At 50.2% G+C, this 23202-nt stretch overlaps 2 protein-coding genes across 4 annotated transcripts in view; one reads left to right on the top strand and one right to left on the bottom strand.

Moving 5' to 3' along the window:
- EFR3B (EFR3 homolog B) overlaps window positions 1-12991 on the top strand; it is an 87303-nt gene extending 74312 nt beyond the window's left edge. For all 3 annotated transcript variants that reach the window (XM_036873834.1, XM_036873833.1, XM_036873832.1), the window contains exons 17-23: window positions 976-1043; window positions 1937-2064; window positions 2820-2911; window positions 5939-5987; window positions 7001-7107; window positions 8443-8492; window positions 8937-12991. In XM_036873834.1, the coding sequence (XP_036729729.1) occupies window positions 976-1043; window positions 1937-2064; window positions 2820-2911; window positions 5939-5987; window positions 7001-7107; window positions 8443-8492; window positions 8937-9042 (600 nt within the window). In that variant the 3' untranslated portion in view covers window positions 9043-12991. The remainder of the gene's footprint in view (window positions 1-975; window positions 1044-1936; window positions 2065-2819; window positions 2912-5938; window positions 5988-7000; window positions 7108-8442; window positions 8493-8936) is intronic.
- A 1951-nt stretch (window positions 12992-14942) lies between these two features.
- Window positions 14943-21582, bottom strand: POMC (proopiomelanocortin). Its single transcript, XM_036873377.1, has 3 exons — window positions 21480-21582; window positions 17860-18011; window positions 14943-15772 (listed from the first exon to the last, which is right to left on the bottom strand). The coding sequence occupies exons 2-3, from the start codon at window positions 17989-17991 to the stop codon at window positions 15119-15121; spliced, it is 786 nt and encodes a 261-aa protein (XP_036729272.1). The 5' UTR covers window positions 17992-18011; window positions 21480-21582; the 3' UTR covers window positions 14943-15118.
- Between the last annotated feature and the right edge of the window lie 1620 nt (window positions 21583-23202).

Below are 23202 nucleotides of genomic sequence, written 5' to 3'. Positions count from 1 at the left end.
CCTTTGCTGAAATATGTTCAAACAAACCTTGACTATCATGTCGTTTCACCTCTGCATGTATCAGTATGTGTCCAAAAAAATATGGGTACCTTTCTACCTAATTGCTGTGCTATTTACATGCCTAATTAAATTATCGGTTATGCCTTGGTATTATCTTATACCCGGTCTATAATCAGATGTTCTCAGTTGTTGCAAAAAGGCATTTTAAGACATACTGAACTATGTATAGGTAGAATGATACAATATGTAGGATTAACTTTAAAATACACTAGCAAAACAAAATAAAACTAAACAAGAAAGCTCAGGTCGCAGCTGGCCTGGGCTGGCTGCGGGCATGGAGGAAGGTGCTGTATTGCTGTGCCAGAGACCACCCTGAACGAGGCAGGATCTTCCCAGCCTTGGGCTGATCCAGGAGGGCAGGAAAGGCAATGCCCTGACATCCTTTTCAGTAAAAATAGTAGCATCGTGGCTTCCTCACCTCCTGCACATACTTTCATGCCAAGTGTCCTCCCACTTCTCAGCATCTTAATAACTGTCAGCTTTCTTGTCAAAAATTTGCAAAGGATGCTGAGGGAAACTCACCATATCACTCTCCATAGGGTGTTTTGCAGTGCGCCTGGGTTTGGGGAACAGTGAGACCTATGCTCCCTTTTTTGCATTTAAACAGAAAACAGGAATAGGACACAGGAGCAAGGAACTGAACTCTCTTGGGAGCTAAGTCCTCTGCCTTTGGAGGACACTTAATGCATGTGTGTCACTGGAGACAGCTTGAGCAGTCCTCCTGGGCTTCACAGGCTGCCCTGGGGTCCCTGTTGGTCTGAGTTTCTCCCTCAGAAGCCCAGCCGTGGGTGCTCTTCCAGGGGCTTCGTGGGAGGGAGGAAGTGCTCAGGGGAGCGGGAGCTCTTTCACTGGCCTGTTTGGATTTCCCTCTCCCTGCTGAACCCAGCTTTTCTCACGATTCCTCCCAAACCTCAGGTGATAGAGAGCAGGAAGAAAGAGGCTCCGTACATGCTCCCTGAGGACGTGTTTGTGGAGAGGCCCAGGTGAGAACACTGAGGACGTGGTCAAGGACAACCCAAGCAGCTGAGCAAGAAAGTAGACGGACTGAGGCCAGGGACTTGGGCTTCTATGGGCTCAAGGGCAGAAAGTGGACCCTATGCCTATGACCCAGAAGTCCTGGGTCAAGTTTGATCCCCTCACCTGACCATAATTCATGCCTTGAGCCATCTCAATGTGTTGTACTATAGAATATGGGATGCAGCCTCTGGGAACTTTGGCCAAGCCCATGGGAACAAATCCTGCAGGAGTCCTTCCTGACAAGACAGTGCCACCAATCCAAGTGGCCTTCTCAGCCTGCAGTGTGTGGGCCAACATCACTTCAGCATCAGAGGGACTCAAGGGAAAGATATTCTGAAAGAAACAAAATATCCCACAATAGAGGATGGCTTTATAAATTATGGCCCATCCACACCATAGACAACTGGTAGCCCATCCCAAATGTTTTTAAAGAATAGTTCATGGGAAATATTCAGTGTTTAATAGGTGAATAAAATAGATCCTAGAACAGGACAGTGGGGGCCATGGGGATGTTTGTGTGTGTGCAAAAATGTGTGTGACTGAGGGACTCTGCTCAAAATGTGGATGTGGTTCTCTCTGGAAAGTGGGACTGTAGGTGGTTTTTTTCCTTTTGCTCCTCTGTCACTTTTGAATAATGAGTGTTACTTTTTTTTTTTTCCGGCCTTGCTGCGTGGCTTGAGGGATCTCAGTTCCCCGACCAGGGATTGAGCCCAGGCCACGGCAGTAAAAGCCAGGAATCCTAACCACTAGGCCACCGGGGAACTCCCTTGAGCATTACTTTTAAAATAAGGAAGGTCATCAGGAAATCATCCTAGTCCCCCATGGTTCTCATTTGCCTCTTCCCTCCTTTGTCTCCCAGGCTGTCTCAAAACCTTGATGGAGTGGTGATTGAGTTTCTCTTCCGCCAGAGCAAGATCAGTGAAGTCCTGGGGGGCAGTGGTTACAACGCAGACAGGCTCTGCCTGCCCTACATCCCTCAGCTGACAGGTAGGAGCCCTGCTCACGGGCTTCCGAGCCTGCCTCTGGCTTTTCTTGGCCAGGGCCTGAAAGGAAGGGACTTGTGTGTCCTTCGGTCACCTTCCATGGCACCTTAGATGTCACACAAGAGCTGAAAGACACAGTGGAAATCCATGGTGAGATCCTCAATTTTCCCACCTCTCCTCCTCAGTGCAGGGTCCTTGGGAGTAACTGGCCCACGGGATAGCCTGGCCTGTGCGTGGGAGAGACCCCACTGTGCCGGAAAGAGCACACATGGGCTGTGGAGTCTGAGACCCAGTGTTCTGCAGCTTACTTCCTGAAGAATCTTAGACGAGTCCCTTGGCATCTCTGAGTCTCAGTTGCCTTGGCTGTAAAATAGGGATATTAACAATACCTGCCTTAGAAGGTAGAGGCAAATGCCCGTAGTAGGAAATGCTACGCAAATGACAGCTGCTGGTGCTATTAGCAGATGACCCTTGTGAAAGTTGAGATATGCTTTCTGGTCATAAGCAGCTTCTTTGTGCTCATCAGTGATTTCAAAATCTTAGCCCTAAAAAGCAAAACTCACCGCCCTAAGATAGGCGGTGAAGGCCCGCAGCCCTCCGTAAACTCCAGCTGTAGCCCCAGTGTATAAACTCCCTCTGAGCCCTCCGAGGACTGTGGACCAGGCAAAGGCAAGGGGGTTGGGAGATGGTGCTGGAGGCGTGATCCTGGCTTGCTCTGCAGGGGCTGGGGACTCTAGCTTCTCTACCCTCCTTTCCCAGATGAGGATCGCTTATCCAAGAGGAAGAGCATTGGAGAGACCATTTCCCTGCAGGTGGAGGTAGAATCGAGGAACAGCCCAGAGAAGGAGGAGGTGAGTGTGTCCTTCTTGATCCACTGTCCTGGTGAAGCTCAGCGTCCTCCCAGGAGGGGACTCTCCCCACCTCCTAGGTGGTCAGACACTCCACGATCTAGGCTCCCTTACCCACCCCACACATTTAAAGTTGCACAGAAAGTAAATTGCTCAAGTAAGTCCTGTTTTCTTACTGACTCTCATCATATGTATCCTAGACATTTCCATCTGGAAAAAATTACCGAATCCCCCCGCCCCCCGTACACTCCTATGAGCATGTTATAAAAATCAGTCTTGAAAGGCTTGCTGTTAGTCATTCCCTATTCATGATGGAGGCGGACGTGCTCCATGTTGGAAATTGGAAGGCCTCACAGGAAAGATGGGGGCAAGAATAGCTTTTACAATGTTTCTTCCAGATATGTCAAGAAAAATGCTTTTTTAAAGAGAAAGATGTAGCTTAAAGATCTCTCTTCCTTCCATCATCTCTTGAGGGCTGTGAATATCTAATTTCTGTTTAAATGACCATGTGATATCTCTCCTACGAGTATTGCTTCTACCTCAGAAAATAAAGAAGGTGTACCCACAAGTAAGGGGGAATAAAGAATTTTAGTGGAAATACCAAATTTACTCCCTAAAATGAAAAAGAAATGGGGGCGGGGCAGGGAGGAGGGAGGAAGGCGTCCCGAGGGAACTGAAGCCTCAGGATGCGGTACACTTGTTTTAAATGGTAACTCTGCCAATTAAGGGAGTTGACGGAGACGCAGGGGAACCTTAGCAAGAAGCAGGGAGGACGCACATCTGGGTGGGACAAGGAGACTTGCGAGATCCCTGGGCACGGACGGCCTGGAGTAGCTGTGAAGGACAGCCTGCACACCCAGCCTTTCCCCGGATGGGCCTGGAGCAAGGAGAAGTCAGTGGGGTGAAGATCAAGCCTCCCCCTAACTGTGCCCTCAGCCATTCCAACAGCCCCTCGGTTACTGGGGCAGACCTCCAGGGCAGGGCTTTTCCAAGCTTGTCTGGAACCTTCCCACGGAAGGAAGGAAGCTCTGACTCAGGCTAATTGGAGAAGCAACATGAGGTTGAGCCAGGTGTCCTCCAAGGCCCTTCCAGCTCTGCAGGGATGGGAACCTCATGTGTTAGGAGCACAGCGTGAGTTGGCTGCCATCCCCTCAATAGTTGTAATTCTTCCTTCCCGAGAGTTGAGAGACCCTCAGGAATTGATAAGTAAAGTGAAGCAGAAGAAGGAAGAGAAATGCTCACCTGGGTACACAGCGCCTGCTCCTCTTGGCCTCCCGGTCACCATCATGGGTTCCTCCCCCTCAGAGAGTCAGCTTAGCCCGGGGAAGGCTTGGTATCTAAAGCAGGGGTGTGGGAGCCTCCACCCTTCTGCTGTGCTATACTTCTTTCCACTTCCAGCCCACCATGCCCCCCCCCCACCCCTCCAGAATCTCACGGTGACTCCCTGTAGCCTCAAATGCCAGCCTCATAGCAGGTGATCAATAAATGCTGGTTTGGTCAAATTCCAAACCCAGTGCCTGGCATTCAGAGCCACTTGTAGTCAGGGATGCCCTCCCATTTCATTTCATCTCCCCTCCTCTCTGGCTGGTCTGCTCTCAGTCTCCCCCATGCTATCTCATTCACCTCCATGTCTTTGCTAGTATGGAATCCCATGTCGGAATCACCCTTCCTCTCCACCTCTACGTTCATGAATCGCCCATTCATCAACATCCAGCCTGTGGTCCATCTCCATCAGCTTCTCTCTGCCTGCCTTTACCCAGTGATCTGTCTTCCTTTTTCTCCCACCACCACATGGTTTCCTATCACTTTACCCATGAATATCTGATGTTGGTCAGTGCTGACAGTGGATGGATGGATGGATGGATGGATGGATGGGTGGATGGACAGACCTACAGAGGATGAACCTTCACAGTGAATGAATCTCCAGAGTGAATGATAGTGCTCTCTTGCATGTAATTCCTATAGTAATACATTTTGCAATTTCAACTAACTGACTAGCCAAGAATCCTACACATAATTGGTGCTCACTTAATATCTGTTGGATGACTTTATCCCATACCTACAACTCTGTCCATTCCTACTCGAACAAGCATTTATGGAATTCCAAGCTCAGTGAATTGTCTGAGTGAATAAAGTGAATATACTGATGCACTCACACCCGGATCAAGGACTAAAATGTTGTCTTCCAGGAGCCCTGCCTCTGTACCCCCTCCCCAGAGGGAGCCACTAGCCCAACTTATGTCACTTCTTGAGCTTTATATCAATGAAACCATTCTCTCCTGTGTCTGCCTCTTTCATGTAATATTACATTTAAGTAATAGAATATGAATAAATCATGGGTCTTGCCTCAAGGAGCTCACAGTCTAGTGGGGAATTCCTGGAATTTAGTCCAAACTCCTTCACAATTTTCAGCATCTGACCTAAGGCCACACATCCATAGAACACCCTTCTTTGGGTTTTATTATTTTCCACCTCAACCTTTTATGGGTTCCCAGGACACTGAGATCCTGTGACCCAGGTCCTTGGACCAACCTCAGCATGCCTTACCTTTACTGAAAACTCAAATCACCTTGGTGGATAATTTAATATCAGAAGTCTTCAAAAATGTTAGTCAGTTCTTGAAATTTTCATATGAGATTATATTTGCTAGCTGCCTTCTCTTGTTTCGAATATTTTCTGTTACGTTCTCTGAAGATTTGTTTGAATTACAGTGTTTTCTTCCCAGGGAGCTTAATGGGACCTGCTGCGGGGCGAGGGGAGGAGGGGCCAGTGAGTTCTTTCAGGCGAGACTTGTGACTGATGAGGCTCTAGCCTCCCCACCTCTCTCTCTCCCTGCTCTCCTTCAGTTGGAGGCGCTGTGCCTGCTCAGGCAGCTTCCAGAGACCCTAGTGAGAATGTGGGTGTCCTGAGGGAGTTTCTCCCATCAGAACATTCTTCTGAGAAGTGAAGTGGCTGCCGGGTAACTGAGGAAGCCAAGGCTGCTTCCCCCCGCCTCCCCCTTTCTGAGCACTTCTGTTCCCTCTCCCTCAGCGCGTGCCTGCTGAGGAGATCACCTATGAGACGCTGAAGAAGGCCATTGGTAAGTGGGGGACCCCCAGGGAGGGGATCGCAGGGCTGGGTCCTGGAGAGGCGTGTGGGTGTGTGCAGCTGTCTGCTGCCCTCCCAAGTGTGATTCACACAGGTGTGAGGGGAGAGGCTGGTGGCTTCCTCTAAACTCTTCACAACTACTGAAGCTGCAGTTAAAAGTCCCCCTCTCTTAACGGGGTTGGGGGGGGTCCATGTCCTATGCCAGGAACCCTTTTTCTACTGACCGCTGCCATTAAAAGTGGTCAGTTGAGGGTTACAGCCAATCAGACAAGTAAAAAACAATTTTAATTTGTATAAATACCTTGACAATTTTTTGGTGGAGTGTGATACAAAAGAAAAAGTTGACCAATGAAAGCCATTAAGAACAAATCCTATTAATATTTATTTAATAATGGCAATAGATTTTAAAATGCAGCATTACCTCGTCTAGATTATTGGGCAATGAAGTATCCCGAATTAGAGAATTTTTCCGATAACTGATAACAAATCTTTATTTTTGTTGTCATTCATGGTACACTTTCTAAATGTTCCCACTGCTCTGCCTTCTTAAACTGGGCATGATGACATATTTCATACCCTTCCTTTTTTTTTTTTTTCACTTCGGCTACCAAGAGGAATATGCAGAAGCCTTAAACTAAATGGCCTCAGACTGCTCTGCCATAGGGATTCTTCGTTGTCTTTTGTGGCTTTGCCACTGTTGATGTCCCTTTTCATATTCCCCCCAGAGTACTTCCTGTTCCAGGAACTTTCGTCTAAGAGTCCCAGTGTCAATGCAACTACGTGGGGCTTTAGCCCCACTTAAGGGTCCACTCAACTAGTTTTCAAACTCTTAGGCAAGGAAGGGGGCAGAATCAGAAAAGGGTCTAGCCCTCCCAGGGCCAAGTGATGGCATCGCACCCTCCACGCTACCCTGCCCCTCGTCAGCAGAGTGGACAGCTGGGGGGCAATCTCAGACTGCATCACTGGGCTAGGACCTGAGGGCTGACCCGGCTCTCTGTGCCGCAGTGGACAGCGTGGCCGTCGAGGAGCAGGAGCGTGAACGGCGGCGACAGGTGGTGGAGAAGTTCCAGAAGGCTCCCTTTGAGGAGATTGCAGCGCATTGCGGGGCCCGGGTAAGTGAGACGTAACGGTGCCCCTCCCGGGACCAAACGGACACTGGATGTGGGTCCAGGGCAGGACTGAGTTTCTAGGAGATCCTGGTACTGTTGTCATCCAGAACTTAGGGTTTAGATCCCAGCAGTGCCTTGGCACTACATTGTTCCCCCCTGAACCTAAAGGCTATTAGTCATACACCCCTCCAGAGGTCACAGTTTTCATATAAGGGAGAAATCCTGACCTCAGGATCTCCTGTACCAAATAGACAGATTATAATAATTATAATCATCAGAGCAAGAACGTAAATAGCACTTGCTGTTCACCAGAGCATCTTACATTTATCAGCTTATCTCCTTCTCATGACAACTCTGCGAGTTTGTTGCCATTAGGATTGTCACGTTATGGAGTGATGGGAGAAGGGGCCATGGCACAGTAAAGATGGCCAGCGTTTGCTACAGGCCCCGCTTCCAACTGGGGGACCCCAGCAGGTGGAATGGAACGGCCTGGCCCTGGAAAAGAAATCTGAATGAGAAGGCGCCAGACGAGTAGAAAGACGAGTAGATGGCTAACGGAAGAGCACAAACATTTCTTGAAAATGATATTCCAGGATTTGTTAGTCCCAGTGTCCATCTTCGTAACAATGAAACATAATTGTAAACATTCAAAGTCTACAAATAACTTCTATTTTATTGTGCTTTTTCCTCTCAATAAAAACACATGTAATTTTCTATTATATATATTTCAAACATATATACATAAACTTCTCATATATTATAATAATTATATATAGTAATATATAAAAGTATATAAATTATATATAAAAATACATGTAAGTATAATATAGATTTTTCTGGGCCTATATTATGCTAACCTCTTGTCCCATCCTGAGAGGTAGATGCTGCTCATTTCGTGAGCTCAGAGTCGAGCACAGTCTCACTCTCTGTGTACATGGACTTAGGTGGAGCCGGAAGGGACCAGAGAGAACATCTTCCCTAATGCACCAACTTTGCACAACTGCTCCTTGGGAGTTAAGGAAAGAGCTGGAACCAGCTCTGAGCCTCCTGACTCTGTCCAGCAGGCCCTATTGCCCCACTTGGAGGAGCTAAGGGCTCTTCCAGAACTTTTGCTGAAGTCCTTCCTGGGGTTCCTGGCCTCTGTGCTGTCCCCAGCAGGCCTTTGCTGGGCGGCTCTTTCTGATTTGAACCCACAGCCAGGGTCCACAGATAAGTGCTGGAAACGAGCTCACACCGGTTTCTTTCCTGAGGCCGCAACTGCCCAGCACTTTCAGTGCATGCTGGGCAGGGGCGCTTGGGAGTCAGCCCCCGGCTCACTTTCCCTCTCTTTGTGTCTAGGCATCACTGCTGCAGAGCAAACTCAATCAGATCTTTGAAATCACCATCCGGTAAGTGGCAGCCCTGGGCAGGGGATCCCCACTTCTGTGGCCCAGGGTAGGTACCCCTCCCCCCAAGTCCTCCTCTTGCACCTGTCTTCAGCCCTCCCTGCCCCCAGCCTCTGTCTCCAGGGCTGGAGTCGGCCACCAACTCTCCCCAGGGAAGGAAACAGAGACTGAAGGGAGAAAGAGACAGCTCAGTGAACCCTGGAAAAGAGCCGGGGGTCCTAGTGTCACAAGCTGGTACTTTCTAGAGCAACAGAGTCGCTGTAGAGCCTGCAGTAAAGCTTGACTTCAAGCTGAAGATTCTAGAACAGCTTGAAACCTGGGAACCACGGAGTGACAAAATCGCTGGTCCCTATTCAAAGAGAAACCTCAGTCAGCTGCTCTGTTGCACGGGGTGGGACCCCAGAACCCCCTCCTCATGCCTTTCTCCTCCATGTGTTTCTGTCCCAGGCCCCCCCCAAGCCCATCAGGAACCATCACCGCAGCCTATGGCCAGCCTCAGAACCACTCCATCCCTGTCTATGAGATGAAGTTTCCCGATCTGTGCGTATACTGAATTCCAAGACACAAGCTTCTCGGAGGGGTGGGGTCTGAGGGAGGGGCTCGCCTTCACGCCCACCCCTACGACATGGAAATCTAACTGGGATCTCAGAGAAAAAGCACCTTGGACAGCTAAGCAAGGTGGAGCCCTGGGCCGCCTTGGCCCCCTCTTGGCCTCCCTGCTTCCTCTTTGTCTTCCCTGAGGGAGATCCGGCCACGTGCCCCTCTGGGGCCAATAAGCATCCTACCTATGCCCTTTGTCTCCTCCTCTGTGTCATCCTGGGGCCAAGAGTCACTGGGGGTCTCCAGAGAGAGGCTGAGGTCCCAGGAAACTCCTGCTTAGTGTAGTAAGTGAAGGGCTTTCACGGGGGTGGGTGCGCAGCTGCCATTCCCCCAGGAGGGAACTAGAGAGAGACACAGTTGGTCCAAGGAAGCCGTAGACTGCAATCAGGAGGAAGCAAGGCCAGCTCCTCCTGTAAAGCAGTGGCCTGTGAGAGCTGGAAGATGGGGCACTGATCTCCTCCAGAGTGTCCCCTCCTCCTTTCCCATTTGAAGGTCCAAAGGCCTTCAAGTCTCCGGTGTCTTTTCCACTCCCCTGCTCACCCTGCCAGTTGCCTCTTCGTGAGTTGTTTCTATTGTTAACTAATACTGAGCTTGTGTAACAGAAGCTGGGGTAGAGACACCATGGGGGGCAGCAGGCGCTGACGGGGGGAGCCCGCGTCCCCAGGCTGGCCGGCTGGGCCAGCGAGCAGCACGGGCCGGCCTCCTGTGGAGGAGCAGCGGGCAGAAGTGGGCAAGTCTGCGTCCCTCTGTAGTACCTCCCCTCCTTTGTCCAGAGGGATGTATTTCTGAGTTGAGTTCTCCCTCTTTGATGCTCTTCTTCCTGCGGCTCCCCGTGTGAGCTGCCTCTGGCAGAACCTCACCTGGGCCTCTTCCTAAGGCAGCTCCCTCTGGCCAAGAATAGCCCTTTCCTTCTCCTTTTCCAGTCTAACTTCCCATAAATTTTCTGAGCTGATATGACTCACAGGAAGGTGAGAATGGTCAAATGATTCCTTCCTGGAGAATTTGCTCTTGAAAAGAGGGAGGGTGAGTAGATTTCTTGACCCAAAGGAGCCCCTTTTGAGGGTACGATTTCCGGCAGCGTGGGGTGGGGTCGGAAGTGGGTTGCTTCTGCTAGGGGGGGGCAGTCTTCTCGGGACACCCTCGGGTCTCACCTCTGTGCGTGGCCCTGCACAGATGCACTGTGAGAGCCTGATTATCAGGGCTGATAGGTGTATTTGTCCAAATTAGGAGAATGTTAACAAATGTAACTTCCTATTGCGTGTGCAATAACCTTGTTGGGTATGGGGGCTGCCTGACCCTCGTTCCTGTAGTTTCCCCCCTTGGTTGCTGCCTCTGTGCTGTGGGCCTGCGGCTTCCGGAGGGTCTACATGACTACAGGGCCGAGGGGGCCCGCTCCTGCCCCTCCACCACAGCCTTTGGCTCTGCTCTGTGGCTTTTGGCTAATGCTCAACCCAACTTTACAGGCATGAACCGAGATTTCTCTTTACTTTAATATCTCTTTATTAAGAAACCAAATTTAAAATAACTAGAAACGTACTTGAAGACAAATGACCTTTGGAAGAAGCTTCAGAGAAAATCTAAATCTTGAGCCACAAACATGTCTTTTCCTCACTGGATCTTCCCATCTTTCTTCCCTGCTCAGCTTTGACGCGAAGCCCTGTTTCTCTCTAGTGCTTCTCTGACTGTAGGGTCCACCCCCATGGCATCTGCACCCCGAGCACTGCCCTGGGGCCCTGGTTCTGGGACTTGGGAGTCATTCCCTGGAGCCTCTTTCTAGAACCAGCACTAGAACCAGAGACCTACATGTCCATCAGCTGTCTCTCCCTCATCCCCACCCTGGGACTAGATCGAAGAAACAAGGTGCAGGATTCCCATTCTTCATATACTTCACTGCTGTTTCCTCTGTCTGAAGCAGCTTTTTCTTTGTGTCACCGCTACATAGCAACGATGTGCTTCCTTTGGAGACCTGGCCACATTTTGAGTGCCCTCCTTCTCGGTTTCAATTTAAACTTACACTCAGTAGAATATTAACTTGCCTGCTGACATGGAGAGGAATATGGATTCTGGCCAAAGATGCCTCAGAATCAGAAAGTTTATGATGAACATTAACTGGAACCATTACATGGTAAATTAAGCAGCCTCCTTCACCCCACCCCTGCCCTCCCGAGCCCTGGGAGAGAAGCCAAGCAGTTTGGTGGGTACCCCAGCCTTCAGCCTAGCATTACTCTTCCTGCCTTCCAAACCCACTGGCGTCTGGCGGCACCGTGTCAAGCGACCAGCCCTTTTTGCTACCCTCCTCTGTTGTGAATTTCAGTCAGCAAGGCCACCCAAGCCAGTTGCTCCCCAAAACTGCTGAAGACTCTTCCTCGTGGGCAAGGGGTAGGGTCGGTTAGTTCTCTGCTGACAGAGCCCAGTAGCATGGATGTATTTGGAATTTCAGTGAACTTGGTTGAGTCACATAAGTGCATAAGAAGCAGATGAGAGGAGAGCCCCAGTGTGACCCTGGAGGCTCCTTCCAGTTTTCCTTGCAAAGGGGTCCCCCATGGCCTGTGCCTGTTCCCATTTTCCTCTTTTTGAAAAGTAGAAATAAGTGATTTCTTGACTCCTAAACATCTCCTCCCCAGAGAAGTAGCCTGAGTGAGTCAGAAGAAGAAGGAGAAAAGTCCTCAGACATTCTCCTCTGTCCAGCCCTCCGCCTCACGCATAAGAATAGATGGATGAGCAGTGAAAAGGTGGGGCTGGGACCATCTGAAGTGCTTGGAGTGCAGGGGTCCCAGATGCACTGCCCTTTGCCCTGGGTGTTCTCAGTCCCAGAGGATACGTTTCAGCTGGCCTAAGAATCAGAAGAGCCTTGCATTTGTTGAGACTCCTCAAAGGCCAGACCTCCTGGCTTCACTAGGGGCCCTTGGGTCATGACACCTTCCAGTTGCTATTCCATTGTCCCTGGGGCTTCTCACCTGGGTACAGAGAGTATCACTGAGAAGTGAGGCTATTTCTCCCAGTTCCTCTTCATGACCATGACATGGCAGCTGGCCAGCTGGGGCCTGTGGGAAAAGACTAGACCTGAGCTGTTAGGCTGAATATTAAGTTTGATGGTAGACAGGGAAGTGGGCACCTCTGAGCAGGCCACGCCCACTTCTCCAGACCCACAGACCCTGGCAGGCAGTTGTGCTGAAACAAGGCAGCTTCCTTATGTCTGGAGAGAAGGCTTAGGGCAGTGTGTTACCTCTTCATCTCACTAACCCTAGAAATCTTCTAGTTAAAATACCCCGTATCCCAAATCCGGCCTAGGGCTGAAGCCTGCAGAAGGATGGTCTTGGTGGGGCCTGCCAGCTGGGGAAGTGGGGAGGGGACACAGGCCTGTGGGAGGGGACCTCTGTGGCCTGTTTTCCGTGCTCTCCTTTAGCACCAACGAGGTTGACCAGGTCTTTTCTCCTTCAGGGGCCCTTGGGACCCCAGCCCATCACTTTCCCCTTTCGAGCTCTTCCTCCATGGCTGTTGATTCTGGCCTGTGGAGCGCAGAGCTGTAAATCCACAAATGCTGCAGCATTACACATACATTGTAACATGTCTGTGTCCACTTAGACGTTCATGACCTGGCTGAGTGTGTGTGTGCCCGTGCGCGTGCATGTGTGTATAGTGTAGTTCGTAGTTGACAGTGTATGTATATAATAGCTGACGTATTTATATGTGAGTGCAGAATTAGTGCCTGTGGCGGTTTTCTGTATTTTGAACTCATTGAATCAAATTAGTTTAAGGAAGGGGAAGGAGGATGTGGGGGGCGGGGCTGGAATGTAGGAGGAAGGACTCTTAGCAAGATTATTCTTTAGGACTATTAGTCGTGATTTCCCAATGAGCCTTCATGATGCCCTTTTCAAATAAATGTTAATGTTGTCACCACACAGTTGTCTCTTTGATTTCTTTAAAGTAAATGGTTTTTTGAGATGCAAACAGGATCTGAAAATGCCACCAGTATTAATCGCTGACATTTAGCCACCCCCGCCTATCATTCTTTACTTGCCTCAAAAGGAAGGAGGGTAAGGGAAAGGATGCTACCAAGATGTAAACACGAGGCCCAGGATTCCCAGCAAAGGAGCATCCTCAGAAGGGAAGGCCTGGGCCATTTCTTCATTACAGTGACTAGAATCTAGCCCCATTTCATATAACCCTCGATGAGGGAGACTTTATCTTAAAAGTCTGGCTTTCTGATTCCATCAGGACTTCCAGGTGCATTCCAGTTTTCTTTAATTGTGAACTTCTAAGATCATCAAAATATGGGAGTAAATGTGGAAGTGCCATACAGAAATGTTCCCCAGCCGGCTTTGATCTGCATCATCCCCTGGTATGTCTGATGCAATTGATGTGGAGATGTGCATCTCTGTGTATCAGTGTCTGTGAGTCTCTTGTGAACTGTAAATGTGTGTGACTGCAAACCAGTGGCCCCAACATTGTGAAAACATCATGGGGACATACAAAAGAAGCACAACCCCTAGCCTCTGCCCTCATGGAGCTTAGAGTTTCCCTGAGAGAAAAGCACAAGACATATGTGCAGCAAGAAACTTGCCATCTGAGCTGGTCTGCATGCCCCCCCCCCCGGTGCAAAGGGGCTGACTGCAGAAACCCTGAAAATGTGCAGGCTCAGCTGCAAGAGATCCCAACTTTCCCAGTGGAAGTGGACTTCAGCCTGGGCTCATGTTGAAAAAACGGTAACATTCAAAATGGAGGGGGAAGGTGGGGAATTCCAGGCAGAGGAGGGAGGAGGATGGGAGAAGAGTGAGAAGACCAGGGAAGTAGGGTTTGGTAAGGAGAGTGAAACTGATGGACAAGGGCCCTTGTGTGTGCCATGCCCAGTAGTTTGGAATTGATGGAAGAGTGGGGGTGGGGCGATTGTTTTGTGTCCTGAGCTAGGGAATATGGAGAAAGCAAGATTTTGTATACATTAATATGAAGAACGTGTACGATGGATTGGGGAAGAAGGCAACTGGAGACAAGGACACCAGTTGGTTAGGAAGCTGTTAGGATAGTCAAGGCCTGAGCCGCGAGCGCTGAGAATGAAGAGAAGGCTGCAGCTGGACAACATGAGGAGAGAGCTTGGGCGTGACAAGGGGGAAAAGATAGTCACACCTCAAGGCTTGAACCTTAGCGACTGGAAGAAGCATCTGTGCATTTTGTGTTGTATTTATACAGATGTGTCTCCATGGGTGTGTGTCCATGTGGGTGAGACCCTGTGTTTGAGAATATCTGAGAGTAGTCTGATAAGGCAGTCAAATCTGAACTGATACCAACCCTCAGCTCTCCCATTTAGCCTCTCAGTGATAAGATGATCCCATCCATTTTCTCATTAACCCTCACAATAGCCCTCACAGTAGTAAGGAAGAAAGGGGTAGATGAAAGAACTAAATCTTGGAGAAGTTCAGAAACTTGCCCAAGGTCCCAGATGGCTAGATTCACGGAGGCATTACCACAGCTTGCCACCTGAGCCCAGAGAGTCCTCCCAGTTTTGGTTGGGCTTCATCAGCTTCCCGCTGGCTCATGGAGTTGGATGGGAAGCAGGGTCACTTGGAGGAATCCTGCCTCTTCACACATCAGCCAGCTGAGCAGTCCTTCCCCATCCAGTGGAGAGTGGGAAATGTAGCCACACTGAGCCATCACCCAAACTATTTGACCCCTTGAAGACCCATTTGTCACGGGTGGGGAGGGAAGTACATTTTCTTTTCATTCCCACTGTATCCTATGAAACATACTACCACTTGGTCACATGGAAACCCCTATCGCTCCTTCAATATGTGCTGCTCTTTATTTGATGGATATGCATTTTTATTTTATTCGCCCAGTCAATATTCAAAGTCAGAGTCGGATGTGAAACTTGAAAGGTTTTATTTCCTAACTACAGACAGCTTTAAAAGGCGGAATACCTGGCGCCATCACCGCCTGGGCGAGTCCTCACCCAGGCCGCGAGGCGGCAGGAGGGCAGGAGCCGGGGCTTTGGGGTCGACTTCCCAGGGAGAGAAGCCCTGCCCACTGCGCCCTCACTGGCCCTTCTTGTCGGCGTTCTTGATGATGGCGTTTTTGAACAGCGTGACCAGGGGCGTCTGGCTCTTCTCGGAGGTCATGAAGCCGCCGTAGCGCTTGTCCTTGGGCGGGCTGCCCCAGCGGAAGTGCTCCATCTTATACGGCCCCTCGTCCTTCTTCTCGGCCGCCTCGGCCTCCGCCACCAGGCCATACTCCAGCTCGGCCCGGGCGGCCGCGGCCTCGGCCAGGGCCTCGGGGCCGCGCGCCGGCTCGGGCCGCTCCCCGGCCAGCTCCCTTTTGAACTCAAGGGGGAAGGCCTCGGCCGACTCGTCCTCGGCGCCGTTGGGGTACACCTTCACGGGGCGCCGCTTCTTGCCCACCGGCTTGCCCCAGCGGAAGTGCTCCATGGAGTAGGAGCGCTTGTCCTCGCGCGGCCCCGGCTCCGGGCCATCGCCGCGAGGCCCCGGGCCTTCGCCCCCCGCCCCCTCCTCCTCCTCGCGCTTCTGGGCCGCGCCGCCGCTGCTGCTGCCGTTCCGGCGGCCAAAGCGATCCCAGCGGAAGTGGCTCATGACGTACTTCCGGGGGTTCTCGGTCAGCGGCTGTTCGTCGCCGTTGCCGGGGAACACGGGCGTCTCGGCCGAGAGGTCTGGCTTGCAGGCCCGGATGCACGCCTGCTGGAGAGCGGCGAGCGCGTCAGGCCCCCGCGCCCCGCGGCCCCATCCCCCGCCGCGGCGCCCTCACCACCCACAAGCTGCCCCTGCGCCTCTGCTCCCTCCGCACGTGCGCGCCGCACTAGCGGCGCCAGTGCGCTGTGGGTTCCTTGCCGAGGACGTCTGCCCACCCCCGCCTCTGGGCACCCACGGACATCTGAGACTCAGCTCGGGCAGCGCCTCGTTTGTCCCCTGGACCCCTGGTACCCCTGACAGGCAGCTACGACAAAATCCCTGTCCCACTCGGTGGTTTACTTGTCCCGTAGCTTTGTGGGCAGGTCAACGTCTTAAACCTTATAAGCCAGATATATAGAAATTCATCAGTAAATGGCAGGTGGGTAGTAGTTGGCACTTAATGAATCCTGAATAAATAAACACGGTTCAGTTCGGTCTGGGAAGGGCATCGGGTTGAAATTTGGGAGAGAATCTCCCAACGTGGGAAAAGAAGTCCAGGCTTCTAGGACCTGTATTTTCCATAATGCCTCACCTTACCCCAGTGGTCTGCAAACCTACCTCATACCCTCCCACAGCCATCTCCCTCCAAACTTTCCCACACCCATCTGGCACTTTCTTTCAAGTCTTCTGAGCTGATCCTGTACTTTCCTCAATCAGTGAGCTTTGGGAGGAGGTGTCTCACTTCCCTGTCACCTTCTGCCTGGAGGGAAGGGTAGAAAGTCAGGATTATTTCCATTGCAGGGGTCATGGAGCCTGTATCTCCTCTCCCTGTAACTAGACAACTGTGGCACACATTTGCTTAGGAAAATGACCTTGGGGCTGCAGCCTTGAGTTTTCAGTTACTGGGGACAACAAAGGAGGGAACAGAATGATCCCACCCACTCTGTTGAGTTGGGGATTTCATACTCCAGGGATTTAGAATTATAACACTGCAGAATTTTAACAGTGAAAAACAAAAATTATCTCATACTCCTCTCCCCTGGACACATAATGACACCCAATTTCTCAGAGAGGAGAAGCGAACTTGGCAAGGTTCCACAGCCCATTGGTGACAGAGCTGGGACTGGAACCCATGGGCTCTGACCACGGCCAGTGCTCCTTCCCTGGTGAGCTCTCAACGGAAGAGGCTGTGCAATGGGTGTCTCCGATCAAGAGTCTCTTGGGTCTCTCTGAACTAGAGCTCACAGGATTCCCTAGGCTCTTTATTTCTATTTTATATTCCACATGCAACCTGCTCTGTTTTTGAGAAAGTCTCTCTCCTCACCTAAACTCAGCTTCTCTACTGACAAAATACACAGAATGTAGTGATATGCATTGCACCCTCACCAGGCAGGTACAGGCAAAAGGATGGAACTCGGTCACAGACACCAGCAGTGTGTCTTTTGCCTTGACTTGGTATTGTTTCTCATGTATGCCTCCCAATACAAATACACACACACACACACACACATATACACACACACTGTGGTGACCTAGAGGGAGTTCCAGCCTGGCAAAAAGGGCCTTTATATGCTTCTGGAAAGGCTACTGAAGGTCAGTCCTCCATGAGAAGCATGAGACATTTGGCACCAGTTAGAGGGAAATGGCACTGGGTTTTTCCTTCTCCCTCTAGAGATGGTTTATAGTACTACCTTCCTGGCTTTGTAACTGGTAGTAGATAGAAAGGGAAGAAAAATGGAACGGAAATGGCAAGTGACGTGAGGTTATTTAAAAAGGAATAATTTGGGGGCTAAAAGATTGAAAGTATAGGATCAGTTGAGGGAGCAATTATTGTTATCATCATTGTTAGTATTGTTTGCTTTAATGGCACTGTCTCTAAATAGCTTAAATGGAGTGGGTCTCTAAACAAGAAGACAGGACAGGAAGTAAAGATAATCAAGCAGAACTTGGGGACCAGACCCATCTCCCTGAAGCTGCTTCCTCCCTTCCTTGGCCCAATTCTGACTTCACTCTAGAGGTCTATTCCTGCCCTTGGATGACTTACCCATATCTCTGGGAATGAATTTCCCCTTCCCCATACCCCTTTCTTTGTGCTGTCCCAGCCCCAGTCCCATCTGATACCCAAACCAAGATGGCGGCCACAGCCCACATACCAGCAGGTTACTTTCCGTGGTGAGGTCCTGACACTGGCTGCCCTCCAGGCACCAACCACGCACTTCCATGGAGGCCTGAAGCAGCAAGGCCAGCAGCAGGACGCCCGAACAAGTGCTGCACAATCTCGGCATCTTCCAGGCAGGCTGAGGCTCTGCAGAGGCAAACAAGATTAATGGGACCCCTGCAAGGAGCAGAACAATGTTGGCCACTCATCAGAAAGGACCGTGAGCCAACATTAACAATACACTCATTTGTGGAGCTCAAGGCTTTTTGAGGACAAGCTCAAGGAGCAGGTTGGTGTGCAGGGTGGTCCTGTGAGTTGGAATAGAGAGGAGGGCAGTGGGACCTGGGTAAACTATGTACAATTTCTCCTTTATCTCCTATTAAAAATCAGACCCCAAAGGATGTTAGAGCTGGAAGATATTTTAGGGGTCATTGTCTGACCCCTTATTTGAGAGATGAGGAAACTAAGGCCCAGAGAGAGACAATGACTTAGATGTTCATGACAAGGTAAGGCTAAGTTCTCCTGATACAGCACAGAGCTTTTCTATTTTACCATCTTCAGGAAACTATAGTTCTAACACTCCAGATCCAAGGAGTAACTTGGGAAAGGCAAAGCACTCTGAAACTCCTGCTTGAGATGGCCTACTCCTCTCCACCAGGATTCTATCATTCCTCAGAAACCCTGTTTCCTATGAATAGTAGGTTTAAATAAAGGCAAATAAAACCTCTGTCCAATTGAGCCAAAACCTCAGCCAACCCAATTTGATGTCCTGTACACAAATCACTCAGGGGATCACTATTTCCCAGACCCCTGTAACTTTGGAGAGATTTATGTTTAAATCAGACCCCCATTCTTTTAAAACTGGCTCATCTCCTGAACACATTACACGTCAGACCTCCTCTTGTTCTATGAGTCTCTCAAATGTAGTCTGAATTAGCTGGACTTGAAGATGCTGTAGGTGTGGAAGGGAAGGAGATGGTCACACAGGGCAGAAGGGAATTACCTCCCATTGTGAACACCTACCAAAGACTCTTTCTCAGAGAAGTCAGGAAGTACCTCTGGTCAGACGCTGAGTTCAGGGGGTCAGGATGCAGTAAAGGGAAGAATCAAGGCTGCCTTTTGCCCCATGTATCCGACTCTTTCCCGAGCTTTCTAGCTTTCACACTGCCCTGTCCCCTGTCATGAAGGTCAGCCCTCTGAAATGACCCTGAGTTCTGTCATCATCTCACCAACAACTCCACAATCATTTTAGATTTCAGAAGATCTTTTCAACCAGCTGTTAGGAAGAAACCTAATTAGATAAGAAAAGTAATTCACATTAAGGTGTGGATGACTAATTGTCTCTCCTAATTTAAAAATATCTGCCTAAAGAAATCTCCTGTTTGTGGAGGCATGGGCCAAATCTTTTTTATAGGGAAGGCTCTGGAAGTGAAAGTTCCCCCTGGCTCTCATTGTCTACTTCAGGAAGCCACTTCCTTCTCTCTGTCCCACCCCACTCCTTCCCCCAAAAGCTGAGCCAAAAGGGCTCCCTTCTGAATGGTTGCCAAGCACAGCCTGAGTGTTTTCAGAGCAGCCATTAGGTGGTGCTGGCAGCCAATGACCTAGCCTATCAGCCTCTCAGGGCAACTGGGAGAACACTGGTCAGCCTTGGTGTCCAGTTGTGACCGGGGACAGGCTGCTCCTGTTGTAGACTTGTGGTGCTCCAGTTCAAGTACAAAGCCTGAATTTGGTGGACAAGGCAATTTATGTGAAAGCTCTGAGACCACACAACGCATTTCGGTCAGAAAAAAATGCCCAGGTTTACAAGAGAAGCAGAAAAATGGCAGTTTTATATCACTATGGGCAACTGTAAAATAACATATTGGTAAAGAAGGAAGTAAAATCATACAGGTCTGACAGTCCCCTCAACTGTATTTCAGTTCTTCTCAAAGTTGGCCATTCTGGAATGATTTCATTTTCTAAAAACTTACCTCATGATTTCAGACCTTCCTGAAAAGCCTCAGAGAGCATTTCCTCTCCTGCTCCATTGGCTATGTTGTACAACATGGTGACATTCTCACTCCCCACCCTCTCAGAGCTGCAATCTCCTGCTAAAAAGTTAGATAGCTCCCTGAAAGCAACTTGTCTTCTTTCTGCTTCTGTATATTTTCTAGTTTTCAACAAAAAACAAATATTACATTGTTATTTTTTAAAGCAATAAAGTAATAGGGAGATGTCAAATGTGCTTTTTGTAAGTAGGGAGTGTCCAATAATTGAAAGCTTGGAAAAATAAGTAGAAATTTGGAATTTGCTAATCTTGACATTAACTTTATAATAGAACTACACTTATTAGAAATTCATTTGTGTAGGTGAATTCTCTATGAGCTAAACAAAACATTTTTTGCTTTTTTGAAATTTTATTTTATTTTTAAAGTATTCTTTTCCATTATGGTTTATCACAGGATACTGAACATCGTTCCCTGTGGTATACAGTAGGACCTTGTTGTTTAGCCATCCTGTATATAATAGTTTACATCTGCTAACCCCAAACTCCCAGTCCCTCCCTCCTGCACCACCCAAAACATTTTGTTTGTTACTATAAAATTGCACACTGGCCATGCCCTCTGTAAAGTTTAGAGGAACAGAGGCGCAGAGCTTTGTCCTTGCACCATGATACACACATATCAAGTCCTAAAACAGAATGTCAAAGGAGCATTAAATCATTACATAAGCCATAGTCTGTACATATCTCAACAATGGACAGAACAAATGCACACTTTTACTTTCCTTGGCTCCTTCCAGACGTTCTGTGGGAACCACCACCTCCCCATTTATACAGGAAGAATTTGGGGAATCCAAATGCCCTGCAGACTCTCTCTCCCTCACTGGGAACCCACCTTGCCTGAGCCTCCATCTTGCCTGAGCTGCCAGCGGCTCCTACGGCCGCTTCTGCCCTGCAATCTAGGGTCTGCGGGATAGAAGGTCCATTCTGAGGTCCTATTGAGGGAAGAGACGGGGAGGTTCAGGACCGTGGACAGTTCCCACCCGGGCCACCTCTTTTTAACACCAGCTGCTTTTCGTAGAGGAGGCCATGTATCAATCAGAGCGCGGCCCCGTCGGGTGCGCTGAGGCGGACAGGGAAACGAGGATTCAGAAATTTGAATCCAAAAAAGTCTGGAATGCAGGGAGTTTATTGTGACTTTTAGCCTCGTCTCTTCTGCCCCCATTTCCAACATCAATTTACTCTATAGTATATGGTATCTTTTAAGAAGTGACACCTACCCAGAAAATCAGAAGAAAACCCGAAAGACTGGGTCTCCCGAGATCTCCCCAGAACGCGGTAGGAGTCTCAGGGGCCCTAGCAGCCCCCCTCCCCGGGGGAGACGTGGCTGCCAGCTCGTGGAAGGCGCCACTTTCAGCCGTCGCAGCCGCTCTCCCACCGTCCGGAGGCTGGGCTTCGCCGCTCCGCTGCCGGCGGATTCCCACGCTGCACCCAGTACAGAAAGTTTTCGAAGAACTCAGGACCGCGACAAGCCAAAGATACCTCTGAGATCGGAGCTGGGCGAGAGCATCCCGAGGCCCCAGGGGCAAGGGGCCCGGGGATAAGAGCGAGGTTCCGCGCCGTTGCGCCCTTACCTGTCGCGGGGAGGCTGCTCTCGGGCGGCTCCCGCTGCGCCGGGGCGAGGATGCTGGGCGGCCTCTCAGTCACTTTTCTTCGCCTCTTTCTCTTCCTTCGCGCCGTCTTGTCCCGCTCGCTCTCCGCGGTCCTTATATACTTGCGGGGCTCGCCTGGGTGGGCGCTGGACGTGAGTGAACTTCCCGGCAGCGGCAGCGTAACAGGCAACTCCCCCGTCCATAGGAAGGGGGGCCGTGGGGCGCAGGAGGGGGTTTCCAGGTAGGGGCTGAGCGCGAGAGCAGACGTGCCCGGAAAGGGGGCTGGATCCCTGCCCCCGGAGGCTGGAATTAACACTGTCCTGCCGAAGGGCACACCTGGCAGCGGTCAGGAAAGAACTTAATTAAGGATGGTTTTGGGTCTCCAGTTAGGACGAGCGGGAGGCTTAGCACCCCGGTGTGGGGCAGGTCTAGCGCGCCCGCTGAGGTCGTTGAGGAGAGGGTGAAGTTACCTGTGTACGTGCTTGGGCTGGCATCTGCCTCCTTCGCATTTGGAGGTAAATACCACCGCCCAGGAAGTACGTCTGTGATGCCTCAGATCTCCCCAGCGTTTGGAAACTGTGATGTGAAAATGTCGCAAGCAGTCAACAATCCCTGTGTTACAGGTTGGAGAGACCAGGGGCAGAGAAGGTCAGGAGTCGCTCACCTGAGGCCCAGGACAGGTTGCCTTCTTGGGGGTGTGAAGGTGTGTTGCCCTGTCCCACTGGGGCCTCCTCCGCAAAGCCTAGTTCCTGGCAGGCTCCCTCCCGTGCCCTAAACCCCAAGGAAAAAGTACTGTTAACCTTAGCCTATTAATGGAGGGAGGAGGGAGTCCTCTGTGGAGAGCGGCTGAAGTACTTTCCCTGTGCCAATGAGCTGACAGAGTGGTCTGGGGATTCTCAGTCTTCTCCAAACCTGGTCTTGGAGGTCTGGCTTGGTGCTAGTCTCACATGTCAGGCCAGGGAGGAGAGGACAGCACTCAAACCTGCAATGGAAGAGTCTCTACCTTAACCTGGAGTAAAGAAGCAAAAGCAAACTGTGAGGAGCGGCAGGGGTGAGCAGGTGTTAGGACTAACCTGAACTTCAAGGTGCTTGTTTAATCTGTCATTTGCAGGAACTTTCTTTATTCCCAAGCAGATGCTCTTTTAGACTCTAGGACTCCCTTGAGAATTTCTGGTTGGTGACATTGGCTTTATATTCAGCAATCCTTTTCTTTTGGGCCACAGGAGAGATTCATGCTCCTTAACAGTAAATAAGGTACTTTACTACCTGGGCTTGGCCTCTTTCCAGGGTCATCTCCAACATCTCCATTTTGTGTCCTGGCACTTCAGCAATCCACAACGTGCCCATTCCTATAAACACTATTTTCTCAAAACCCCATCCCTTTGTCCATGCTATTCCCTCAACTAAAACACCCTTTCTCCTTCCAGCCACCTGGGAAAATTAGACTCTTGCATTAAGATTTAGCTCATCCATCATCACCTGTTCTCTGAAGCCCTCCTTGGTCACTTGTCCCACCAGGGCATGAAACATGGCAATCTCTGTTTTCCAGAGAAGCCCATTCCCATCTCACCTGTACACGTAGCTTTCACAGCTGGAACAAATTCCACTCGGTTTTCCATCTTCCCTCTTCCACCCACTACTGCCCCTACCACTGCCAGGCTTATGAGCCCTCTCAGATTGTGATTTTTATCTCATTTTTCTCTGT

Source organism: Balaenoptera musculus, chromosome 13 (genome assembly GCF_009873245.2).
Source record: "Balaenoptera musculus isolate JJ_BM4_2016_0621 chromosome 13, mBalMus1.pri.v3, whole genome shotgun sequence".
Lineage (NCBI taxonomy): Eukaryota > Metazoa > Chordata > Mammalia > Artiodactyla > Balaenopteridae > Balaenoptera > Balaenoptera musculus.
The sequence above is the reverse complement of the archived record's forward strand: the minus strand, read 5'-3'. Positions and strand labels throughout refer to the sequence as shown.